The 13,229-nt window shown below is 40.6% G+C and overlaps 1 protein-coding gene across 1 annotated transcript; it reads left to right on the top strand.

The window, feature by feature from the left end:
• Positions 1 to 2,246: 2,246 nt before the first annotated feature.
• LOC132897830 (clarin-3) lies at positions 2,247 to 12,421 on the top strand. Its single transcript, XM_060939069.1, has 3 exons — positions 2,247 to 2,481; positions 8,208 to 8,393; positions 12,153 to 12,421. Exons 1-3 carry the CDS (start codon positions 2,247 to 2,249, stop codon positions 12,419 to 12,421), a joined length of 690 nt encoding a protein of 229 aa, XP_060795052.1.
• Positions 12,422 to 13,229: the final 808 nt, after the last annotated feature.

A 13,229-nucleotide genomic window follows, 5' to 3' on the forward strand; every position in this document is an offset into this window, starting at 1 on the left:
TGGCGAAACGCCATCACACAGCCAACAACACTACGCCATTTGGCGAAAGAGATGAAAATTAAGAAAAGTTAAACAAACTTATCAACATAACATTTATTTAAATGTCCATTAATGTTACAGGATTTCTTGACTGTCTCTACAGTTGTAGGAATGTTAGCCCCTGTATATTATGGCGCTATCACTGCCTCCATGAACCCGGCTATACGGCCTCTTAAATTTGGCTTGGCAATTAATATCGCTCAGTACCTGAGTATTAATGTTGAAAGAATCCTCAGTGAAATGGTCCGAACACAGTTTGTGGGAAACAGTAGGTGCAAAGTTTTTTCTACGGCAGTAGTGAGCCCACACTTTCCTCAGCTTCGGGTCCTTGGGGAATGCAAAAAAACTTACTCCAGGGCATTTCTCATTGGAATTATTGCAACCAGAAGCAGCACAATACACCATGATGTTCAATGTACGTTAAAGACTATAAAAACAATTTTCTTGTCATTCACTTGTCCATTCATCTACCCGCTTGTGCTGTGCCTGAAAGTTTTTGTGACGTATGATCACGTGACAGCAGCTCTTCCGGTTGTAAAATATGCATATCGGAGCTCGAGCAGAAATGCCATATAATCATCACGAATATAACGATTTTGCTGAATTTAATAGATTATTTTGTATTTGTTGATGCAATTAATTCATATTTTTAATGGAAAGAAACTGATATAGCGTGCATTTATGTTTCATGTCCCATGTCCTTTAACGATTTTCAGATGTGACATAAGTGATTTCTAATTTAAGCTGCTCACCTGTTACCATTTATTTATCCTCCATACAGCTTTCACATCCTCAGTTGTAATATCTGTCCCTCATTCTTCCGAACATATCAGTTATAACTCTGCCAGATTTCTTGGCCAGTCTTTGTCCATTCGTTCTTCTTGAGATTTCTGTAAGAACTCTGCGAAGACGTCACGTTTCACATCAGGTCTGGGGAATGAGAGGGTCATGGCAAAACTTTGCTCAACTGTAGTATATGTGTACACATTTACAAAGCACAAGATGTGATCAATCTTGTACTGATTGTAGCTGGAACAATCCCCCCCCCCCAAAGTGTTTTTCCATGTGTTAATGTTGTCATTCAAAAGTATGAAAAGTGACACCTGCTGGACATCATGAGTACACAACTTCTATTCTTTCAGCCATTTATTGTCCACGACGACAGTACTTTTCTACTTCAGGGCTGTGGTTCATATCCTGTGGGTGCCATCAAGATCACATACAGGAAACTGACACAAGGAGCACCATGTATACAAAAGAACAATGTATGACAGTCCATAATAAAAGTAACTAGCACTCCAGACCCTGCTGATGTGTGCGACTAACGTTACCTGCTGCACTGACATCCAACTTTAATCAGAGGAACTACAAAAAAAAAAAAAGCCAAACGCATGATCATCTGATAATGTCTCACCCTGGTGCAAACACGTACATCACTTTTCCTGGGCCCTAACTGTGTCTGGTTTATCACCATGGGGATTTATAGTATTAATAAAATGCTCAGGACAGGACTTTGGACCAGCAGATGAGGTTCTAGATAGCAACCTCTAAAAATAGTTTCCATAATTATCACAAAGCACAAAATGCTGTCGATATTTTAAACAAACTATTATTTCGTTCAGTAACCTCATCTAGAACGAAAGAAGAGTCTGATAGATATAATGTTGATATAGTTTAAACTGTAGTTGGTTCAATAGATAAATATTTATTAAAGCCTCAACAATAAAGTTATCAGAAAATATACAACATATCCAGGTCGTTTGTTTAATTCTCGGCATGGAATAAGGAAATGACATGGAACGTATTGTCTGTCATTCCTTTTATCATGTTTATAAAGCAAAATATAAATGTCATGATGACTGCGGTTACTCCCTGACCAAAGGTCTGATTATTTTATTGCACTTTGGAGGTAAAGGCTGTTTTTCCTGTTGCCACTGATATGGAAACAGTTTTTCCTACTCTTAGTCCTGTTGTCTGACTCTGAGAGAACCACTAAACAGGTCTGGGATCAGAAAACGTAACAATCTAACATTATGATGACATACAGTGACTCTTGTCCTCTGCATCTTCCCCACCCAGTGCTATAGTTCCCTGTTACAGCTGCTTGGAATAGTCTTTTTTCATCTGGCCAGCTGGGACAAACGTCTGGACTACTGCAGTGGTGCAAATATTTAAGACAGAGAACCAAGTGAACACACAGCAGAGCCATGCCATCACCTGAGAAGATTGTGCACTTCCTGTCCAGTGCAGTGTTAAGTGTAATCGGTGTGGCCATCCTTGGGTATGGGATGTCAGCAAATTGGATGTCCTTAACTATGGTCTGCGCAGCTGAAGGTAGTGATTTCTTCAATGGGTCTATGAAAATTTACATGGGCTTGTTCGAAGGCAAAGTGATCCCAGTTTCCTGTCCTCGGTTTGACTCTGACCAAAAAGATATTGGAGGTAAGCAAATGATGTTTATCAAGATTTCTATGTAATGGTATAAAAAGGTTCAGATATCTGTGATAATTTAGAACATTTAATTTTACACAAAATAATTTTAAGAATAGTCAAAGTTTAAAAAAAGGGCACAATGTGTGTAGTGCCATTTTTAAAACACACACACACACACACACACACACACACACACATATATACTAGTATACACACACACACACACACACACACTATATATATATATATATATATATATATATATATATATATATATATATATATATATATATATATATATATATATATCAGTGGCAGCTGGTAGTCTTTCAAACAGGGAACAGGGGAGGCTGGTCAGTTAGGATATTTCCAGATTTTAAAAGAAAAAACATCAATTTTGCCCATACTCTTGCCTCTGATCTGGCTGATTGTTGGCAGGGTCACAAACTGTGAAATAGCAGGTTCTTTTGGCCCATTTGCCTACTGTCCAATATACATGATGGTGGTGTTGGGGGGGGGGGTATATTTTAACATTTTATATTTTAAAATTGTGGCATGTTGTTTAAAAATTGATCATTATTGAAAGCAGCTCTTTGTCAGGAACCTCAGCAGTAACAGCAGAGTGTTCTGGAATAGGCACAAGCACTGACCTTGGGGAGCCAAACATAGAGCTGGGTGCCACACATTTCATTCAATGACACTTTCCCTATATTTTACTTATTTTGACTGAGAAATGTTTTATTGACAATTTTGATAACCCTTCACTTTTAATCCAGGTCTGTAGTGTGAAATGTTCTCGGCTGTGTTTTTGTTTAAAAATGTTTTCCAAATTGTAGCTGTGTTTAATTCATATCCAGAAAAATATATATTCCAATATAATATACTCAGCATAAACATTTTAAATAGATTCTATATTTTTGGTCCATCCATGACATATTACTAAAGTAGCCCATTTACTGTTGTTGATGTGGGTCACTTGCTGTTAGCCAATTCACTTTCTCGGACCAGGAGAGCTGAAAGGAACGAGTATTATTCCCTACCTTTTTCACCAAGTCAATTTGAGGCGTTGGTCTACCCTGCTCTTTAATTTTAATTTTTTCCTCGAAAGGAAGACTGGCAAATGGCTTCGCCAAAATTAAATCAGCAATGCTTGGCATCCGTGCGCAGCTTTCTTGCTAGCTGACTAGCCCCCTCAAGTTCAAGTTCAGTCACTCAAACGAAATTTCTGGAACTAAGATAGCAAACTTGACAACACTATATTTACACTTTATTTACAATGAAAATATATACAAACTAAAAAAGCTGGTAGAAACCGGATGTAATGAATGAAATCGAAATGTAAGCTGATCTCTTGCAATACACCACAGCACTTGCGAATCCGCATGGGACTGAACTGAAATTCACCGCTGCCTGTCTATATTTGAAACGAGCTGTCAATCAAAGAAAATATCCGGCCTCTTTCACCAATCACCAGTCTCCTCGCGGAAAGCTTTGCCATGTCCCTTCCATGTGAGGCTGGGAGTCCGTAGGCGGGCGTTTTCGCAGTATTTGTCCAATAATCGTCTTGCATTTTGAGATTGAAAAGCGTATAGCTCCCAAATGCCATTGAAGTGCACTGAGGCTGGGCTGCATCGCGCTGTCACGAGGGGGAAAAACTCACGCACACATTAGGCGAACTGGGGAAAGTTATAACGGAATGATTTCGCACTGTAGTTGGGTTGAGCACATATATTTCAATGATTCTGGATCTGAAATAGCAATGTTATAAGGTCGGCTATAACATAAGCCTAGCGCAATTCATCCTACACGATGTTCATCATTTTTAGAGGAGGCTGAGTCTCCCTCGTTGTCTTAGAGCAAACGCCCGTGATATATATATATCTCATCTCATCTCATTATCTCTAGCCGCTATATCCTGTTCTACAGGGTCGCAGGCAAGCTGGAGCCTATCCCAGCTGACTACGGGCGAAAGGCAGGGTACACCCTGGACAAGTCGCCAGGTCATCGCAGGGCTATATATATATATATATATATATATATATATATATATATATATATATATATATATATATATATATATACACACACTAGTATATACATACATACATGCATACACACACACACACACACACACACACACACACACACATATACATATATATATATATATATATATATATATATATATATATATATATATATATATATATATATAAAAAACCCCGATTCCAAAAAAGTTGGGACAAAGTACAAATTGTAAATAAAAACGGAATGCAATAATTTACAAATCTCAAAAACTGATATTGTATTCACAATAGAACATAGACAACATATCAAATGTCGAAAGTGAGACATTTTGAAATTTCATGACAGCAACACATCTCAAAAAAGTTGGGACAGGGGCAATAAGAGGCTGGAAAAGTTAAAGGTACAAAAAAGGAACAGCTGGAGGACCAAATTGCAACTCATTAGGTCAATTGGCAATAGGTCATTAACATGACTGGGTATAAAAAGAGCATCTTGGAGTGGCAGCGGCTCTCAGAAGTAAAGATGGGAAGAGGATCACCAATCCCCCTAATTCTGCGCCGACAAATAGTGGAGCAATATCAGAAAGGAGTTCGACAGTGTAAAATTGCAAAGAGTTTGAACATATCATCATCTACAGTGCATAATATCATCAAAAGATTCAGAGAATCTGGAAGAATCTCTGTGCGTAAGGGTCAAGGCCGGAAAACCATACTGGGTGCCCGTGATCTTCGGGCCCTTAGACGGCACTGCATCACATACAGGCATGCTTCTGTATTGGAAATCACAAAATGGGCTCAGGAATATTTCCAGAGAACATTATCTGTGAACACAATTCACCATGCCATCCGCCGTTGCCAGCTAAAACTCTATAGTTCAAAGAAGAAGCCATATCTAAACATGATCCAGAAGCACAGACGTCTTCTCTGGGCCAAGGCTCATTTAAAATGGACTGTGGCAAAGTGGAAAACTGTTTTGTGGTCAGACGAATCAAAATTTGAAGTTCTTTATGGAAATCAGGGACGCCGTGTCATTCGGACTAAAGAGGAGAAGGACGACCCAAGTTGCTATCAGTGCTCAGTTCAGAAGCCTGCATCTCTGATGGTATGGGGTTGCATTAGTGCGTGTGGCATGGGCAGCTTACACATCGGGAAAGACACCATCAATGCTGAAAGGTATATCCAGGTTCTAGAGCAACATATGCTCCCATCCAGACGACGTCTCTTTCAGGGAAGACCTTGCATTTTCCAACATGACAATGCCAAACCACATACTGCATCAATTACAGCATCATGGCTGCGTAGAAGAAGGGTCCGGGTACTGAACTGGCCAGCCTGCAGTCCAGATCTTTCACCCATAGAAAACATTTGGCGCATCATAAAATGGAAAATACGACAAAAAAAGACCTAAGACAGTTGAGCAACTAGAATCCTACATTAGACAAGAATGGGTTAACATTCCTATCCCTAAACTTGAGCAACTTGTCTCCTCAGTCCCCAGACGTTTACAGACTGTTGTAAAGAGAAAAGGGGATGTCTCACAGTGGTAAACATGGCCTTGTCCCAACTTTTTTGAGATGTGTTGTTGTCATGAAATTTAAAATCACCTAATTTTTCTCTTTAAATGATACATTTTCTCAGTTTAAACATTTGATATGTCATCTATGTTCTATTCCGAATAAAATATGGAATTTTGAAACTTCCACATCATTGCATTCCGTTTTTATTTACAACTTGTACTTTGTCCCAACTTTTTTGGAATCGGGGTTGTGTATATATATAAAGAGAGATTTTTTGTGGATGCGTCAATATAATATAAAGCACATCACATGGTGGCGTGAAGACATGAAGTTTATCTTCGAGTGGTGAACACATTCACAAGTGAGCGGAGCATTCATTCATTCATTCATTATCTCTAGCCGCTTTATCCTTCTACAGGGTCGCAGGCAAGCTGGAGCCTATCCCAGCTGACTACGGGCGAAAGGCGGGGTACACCCTGGACAAGTCGCCAGGTCATCACAGGGCTGACACATAGACACAGACAACCATTCACACTCACATTCACACCTACGGTCAATTTAGAGTCACCAGTTAACCTAACCTGCATGTCTTTGGACTGTGGGGGAAACCGGAGCACCCGGAGGAAACCCACGCGGACACGGGGAGAACATGCAAACTCCGCACAGAAAGGCCCTCGCCGGCCCCGGGGCTCGAACCCAGGACCTTCTTGCTGTGAGGCGACAGCGCTAACCACTACACCACCGTGCCGCCCTGAGCGGAGCATATGAGTGAAAATATTTTCAACACATGAAGATAAACTTCATATCTTGGCACCACCATGTAATGTTCTTTATATTGCATGGACACATCCACACAAAAAACAAAACAAAAAACAAATGCAAGTTTAATACAAACAATTTTAATTATGAATCGGTTCGCCATTTTGACAATGCGCTTTGAGTCAGCGGGAAAACATGAGGAATGACATCATCAAAGTGAAATATATCACTCAGATCCACGATGTATTTCATACGAAAAATATGAGTTTTTCAACACAAGAAGATAAACTTCATATCTTCAAGCCAACGTGTGATTTTCTTTTTATTATATCAACACATTCAGAAACAAAAAGTACCTAAATTTATCAAAACAATTCATCGATTTCCTCACGAGTGAAGATATTGGAAAATATGTTACTCAATATCCCGGATGTAGTTTGTATGAAAAATACAAGTGGCGTCTCACACACAGCACTGTCACCTCACAGAAAGAAGGTCCTTGGTTCGAACCTCATGGCCGGTGAGGGGTCTTTCTGTGTGGAGTTTGCATGTTCTCCCTGTGTCCGCGTGGGTTTCCTCCGGGTGCTCCGGTTTCCCCCACAGTCCAAAGACATGCAGGTTAGGTTAACTGGTGACTCTAAATTGACCGTAGGTGTGAATGTGAGTGTGAATGGTTGTGTGTCTCTATGTGTCAGCCCTGTGATGATCTGGTGACTTGTCCAGGGTGTACCCCGCCTCTCGCCCATAGTCAGCTGGGATAGGCTCCAGCTTGCCTGCGACCCTGTACAGCAGGGGTCTTCAATCCTATCCGCAAAGGGCCGGTGTAGCTGCAGGCTTTCATTACAGCCAAATTGGAGGCTCACTTGATTGTTGATTGGAGACGAGGGTGAAATGATTAAACAAGTGAAATCAGGTGTAGCTCCTGCTTGGTTGGAATGAAAGCCTGCAGCCACACTGGCCCTTTGTGGATAGGATTGAAGACCCCTGCTGTACAGGATAAGCGGCTACAGATAATGGATGGAGGGATGGATGGAATGATATGGTCATCTGGTCGCTGTATAAGCAGTTTTCAAAATGGCGGCACTGACACTTCACATTTGAAGTCTTGCACAAGTCTCGTGAAGATCGCGCGGATAAGTGAACTACATTCAACATGGCTAAAAACCAAAAACGCTGAAGTGTAATATAATATGCCAATACTAGTCACGATATAAGGTTAATAAAACCGAAAACATAATTGAATAACACGTTAATGAAGAAATAAAGCAAGTTGAAAAATGACTTCAGTTCCCCTTTAACAATTCATACATTTTATTTTGTGTCAGTGAATATGTTCTGGATACTTGCTTAGAAAATAAAATCATATTTATTTATTTAATTTATTTATCCCACAGTGATATTTACCAATAATATTACATTTTCTCTGTGTCAGTGTTTAAAACGATGGAGAAAGTAGAGGGCGCTGGATTTGGCTTACATGCCGTGGTCGTTGTTGCGTTGGCCATTGCTTTGGTGGGGTCTGCAGCTAGCATTCTCATCACTCTCTACAACGCCATCAGTAACCCATATGAAACCTACATGGGTCCCATTGGACTGTATGCCTGCAGTGGATTAAGTGGTAAGACATCACACACACACAAGATCCAATACAGCATCTCAGGGGGAAAAAAATTAAAAATTCAGTGTGTCTTTGAGACATTTTTGTTTCATTTTCAGAAAGCTAAAACTTGTGAAATATGTGAGGAATAAAATAACGGACTGTCCCGAAGTGTTTTATTGCTCTTCTACCACAGTAATTTACCAGCACTGACAAAGTATTATTCATTTACCTTTAGTAATGTGGAACATCCATGAAACAAGTTACTTCCTGCAAAGACTATAAACAGTCTTTGTTCACCAGATTTCTTTTTCTCTCCTGTAAAGTTAATAAGTCAAAAATACACCTTGTTACTGATGCCCCTTTTCCACCAAAGCAGTTCCAGGGCTGGTTCGGGGCCAGTGCTTAGTTTGGAACCGGGTTTTCTGTTTCCACTGACAAAGAACTGGCTCTGGGGCCAGAAAAACCGGTTCCAGGCTAGCACCAACTCTCTGCTGGGCCAGAGGAAAGAACCGCTTACGTCAGCGGAGGGGCGGAGTTGTTAAGACCAACAGTGGCGTGCACAGACATTTTGGGGGGCAAGTGCTCTAGGGGGAAAAAAGGGCACTTTTTTGCGCATGTGGAACACCTTATTATAAAAGTCTGAGATTTAACCCTCCTCTTGTGTTCGGGTCGCCACTGACCCGTTTTAGTTTTTAAAGGTGTAAAACAACCACTTAATGTTAATTTATTACATCAAGGCTTTTTGACTTTGCCAGGAATCTCTAGTTGAACAAAATAGAAAAAGAAATTTTTGTTTTCCTAAATCTGAAAATGGTCTAGCAAAAAATATAATACTTATGTGCAGTTGTTTCTGTATGCGACGGGCTACTTCACGACAAAATAATTACAGCTTGGGCTTAGAGGGCAAACAATACATTTTCACTCGATTCATGTGTTACCTGGCTGGTGGGGCAGGGGAAGAGCTGACTGACTGCCCGATGTGTTGTCTGTGCTACGACAAGGCCGTGGCTTCCAGGACGCTATGCTGCTGCAACCTCACATTGAATGCACTGCACGCTTGTTCACGTGACAGAGCAAGAGAGACAGAGGTCCGGTGTGTGTGCGGAGGGGGCACACATCGGGACATTATTTTCACACACGCTTTTAATGCTGCGGCTTTTCTAAAAGATCATGTCGACATTGGCCTCAGTAAACTGTAAAAAAAAATTCAAAAGGGCACTTTTTTGGACAGAGGGCAGAGGGGCAGGTGCTTGAGCACCACCTCGTGTCTATCTGTGCACACCACTGAAGACCAACAACAATAACAAGACCGCGAAAGATCGCCATTTTTAAGCGATGAGAAGCCGCAGCTGTACAAACGCGAAGTCATCCATTATTATTATTGTTGTTGTTGTTGTTGCTGCTTCCGTGTTGTTTTTGCTTCGATATTCGCGCCAAGGTTTATGCAAACCTAGCGACGTAACTGACGTATACAGCGAAGTAATGACGTATACAGTGACGTAATGACGTAGCTCCGCAAGCTATGGAAAAGCAAACTGGTTCTCAGCTGGCTCGCAAGTTGAACGAGTTGTGAACCAGCACCAGCACTGGCTCCGAACCAGACCTGGAACTGGTATGAGAAACTGTTAAAAAAAAAAACTTCATCCTGAACACTTTACCTTGCCAAAACTTAAACTTTATCTCTGACTGTTACACTGAAGACTCCTTCCAACAAAAGCTTAATAACTGTCTCCTCTTTCCTCGTGGACAGCTGAAAAATCCTCAACAACTACACACTTTTTTTAATCCATTTATTTGGACCTTACCAGTACTTGTGTTTCTATACAGTGTCGTGCAAAAGTATTCATCCCTCTTGGTGTTTGTCCTGTTTTGTCGCATTAGAAGCTGGAATTAAAATGGATTTTTGGGGGGTTAGCACCATTTGATTGACACAACATGCCCACCACTTCCATCCATCCATTATCTGTAGCCACTTATCCTGTTCTGCAGGCAAGCTGGAGCCGATCCGAGCTGACTATGGGCAAGAGGCAGGATACACCCTGGACAATTCACCAGGTTATCACAGGGCTGACACACAGAGCCAAACAACCATTCACATTCACGGTCAATTTAGAGCCACCAATTAGCCTAACCTGCATGTCTTTTAACTGTGGGGGAAACCAGAGCACCCGGAGAAAACGCACACGGGGAGAACATGCAAGCTCCACACAGAAAGGCCCCCGTCAGCCATGAAGTTTGAACCCGGAACCTTCTTGCTGTAAGGCGACAGTGATAACCACTACACCACCGTGCTGCCTCCTTCAAGTTAGATGGGTTGTGTTGGTGTACAGCAATTTTCAAGTTATGCCACAGATTTTCAATTGGATTGAGGTCTGGGGTTTGATTAGGCCATTCCAAAACATTTAAATGTTTCCCTTTAAACCACTCCAGTGTAGCTTTAGCAGTATGTTTAGGATCGTTGTCCTGCTGGAACATGAACCTTTGTCCCAGTCTCAAACTTCTGGCTGACTCAAACAGGTTTTCCTCCAGAATTGCCCTGTATTTAGTGCCATCCATCTTTCCTTCAGTCCTGACCAGCTTTCCTGTCCCTGCAGATGAAAAACATCCCCACAGCATGATGCTGCGACCACCATGCTTCATTGTAGGGATGGTGTTCTCAGGGTGTTGGGTTTGCGCCACACATGGCATTTTGCTTGATGGCCAAAAAGATAAATTTGATTCTCATTTGACCAGAGAATCTTCTTCCATGTGTTTGGGGAGTGTGCCACATGCTGTTGGCAAATTCCAAATGCATTTTTTTTAAGCAATTACTTTTTTTCTGGCCACTCTTCCATAAAGCCCCGCTCTGTGGAGTGTACAGCTTAAAGTGGTCCTACGGACAGATACTCCCATCTCTGCTGTGGATCTTTGCAGCTCCTTCAGTGTTATCTTTGGTGTCTTTGTTGCATCTTTGATTAATGCCCTCCTTGCCCGGTCTGTGAGTTTTGGTGGGCGGGGCCTTCTTTTGTCAGGTTTGTAGTGGTGTCATATTCTTTCCATTTTGCTGTAATGGATTTAATGGTGCTCTGTGGGATATTCAAAGTTTGGGATATTTTTTATAACCCGACCCTGATCTATACTTCTCCACAACTTTGTCTCTGACCTGTTTGGAGGCTCCTTGGTTCTCATGTTGCTTGCTTCGTAGTGTAGCAGAGTCAGGATCCTTCCAGAACAGGGTGATTTATACGGACATCATGTGACAGATCATGTGACACCTTGATTGCCCATAGCTGGATCTTAATCAACTAATTATGTGACTTATGAAGTGAATCGGTTGGACCAGCTCTTATTTAGGGGTTGCATATGAAAGGGGGTGAATACTTATGCACACTCCAGATTTCTGTTTTTATATCTTTATTATTGTTTGTGTCACAATAAAACAACAACGTGCATCTTTAAAGTTGTAGGCATGTTGTGTAAATCAAATGGTGCTAACCCCCCAAAAATCCATTTTAATTCCAGCTTGTGATGCGACAAAACAGAACAAACACCAAGGGGGATGAAAACTTTTGCAAGACACTGTAGATATAAAGATATATTCGTTAAAGTGCATTAATATAAACTTGTGTTTTGAATCACAATTGTTACTATTGTCAGAGCTGCTGTTACTGACTTACCATCACTTAACTTGGTTCTTGTTGTTCTGTGTTCAGCACTAATCTCTTTTGAACTAATCAAACTAATAAGTCTGTGTAAATTCAATGCATTGTCTCATTATCTCATTTCTCTTTTATGTAGCATGCTTGGCGTTTTTGGCAATGATCCTGTACTTGATAAATCTGTTTGGGATCAGCATAGCAAAGAAGATGCTGCTTGTAGACTTGAATGCGATTCTGAAGGATGGGAAAATTACATTCCTGGTCGGCTTTTTTATGATTGTGCCATACATTATTGTGAACCTGTTTGCCATACTCCTGGTGTATCTGTACGCACACATGGCCTACAGACAACGCCAAGAACAGCAGAAGCCCACAGAGGATGCACCTAAAGAGATTCTGATGTACTAAAGTACACAGGAGCATATCCATAAGACTAAACGAAGACATGCAGTCATGATAGGAGGTCCTGCTGTAGGTATATTAGATGCTTACCATGTGACCTGAAGAAATACAGTAACATAGATGTTTTGGATGAAAACCAATACAAAATTCATTTCATTCTGCTTTTCTGTCTTTACAAAATATTCATATATATATATATATATATATATATATATATATATATATATATTTTGTTGTTATATTGTTCCATGTCCTAAGCATTTGATGTAAATGATATCCTTTAAATATTCTAAGAAATGAACGAAGCAAACAATCTGTACGCATGTTTTCTCGACATAGAGGTTAGCTTTCAGGAAAATTATTCCCATGCGCTGTATCAGACAGAGATTGTACATACGTACTAAGACCTTATCAGACATGTCAGTTTTGTATATACGGCTATAATTATTGATTGGTACCAAAGATCTCACCCTGATCATCAGATACCTTTGTTACTTAATATTAACCCTTTTATGACATGGTGGATTCTGATTAGAAAGATACTGTACAGTGCCTACACTCCTGACTTTTTCTGAAACAGCCAACTTAAAAGTCTGTTCAATTCAAAAAATGTTGAAATGAACTCGTAATTCGTGAAGGCAGGAATCGGAAAGCTGACTCTTTATGGGATTTTCACCCAGTTGTGCTCACCAGTGGGGAAAAAAGCGACTGTGTTAGACGGCTGATTAAATGATCATTGAGAATGTTTTTGGTCTGTCCATCATTCTCCCTTTCCTGATTGTGAAACAACTGGAACATTAACATTAATTATTTA

Source organism: Neoarius graeffei, chromosome 14 (genome assembly GCF_027579695.1).
Source record: "Neoarius graeffei isolate fNeoGra1 chromosome 14, fNeoGra1.pri, whole genome shotgun sequence".
Classification (NCBI taxonomy): Eukaryota; Metazoa; Chordata; class Actinopteri; order Siluriformes; family Ariidae; genus Neoarius; species Neoarius graeffei.

Bases quoted from the DNA above. Each gene is read 5' to 3' on its own strand.
- LOC132897830 (XM_060939069.1), top strand. From the start codon at position 2,247: ATGCCATCACCTGAGAAGATTGTGCACTTCCTGTCCAGTGCAGTGTTA. The intron at 2,482-8,207 runs GTAAGCAAATGA...TCTCTGTGTCAG, and splicing joins TGACCAAAAAGATATTGGAG to TGTTTAAAACGATGGAGAAA. The intron at 8,394-12,152 runs GTAAGACATCAC...TCTTTTATGTAG, and splicing joins TGCCTGCAGTGGATTAAGTG to CATGCTTGGCGTTTTTGGCA.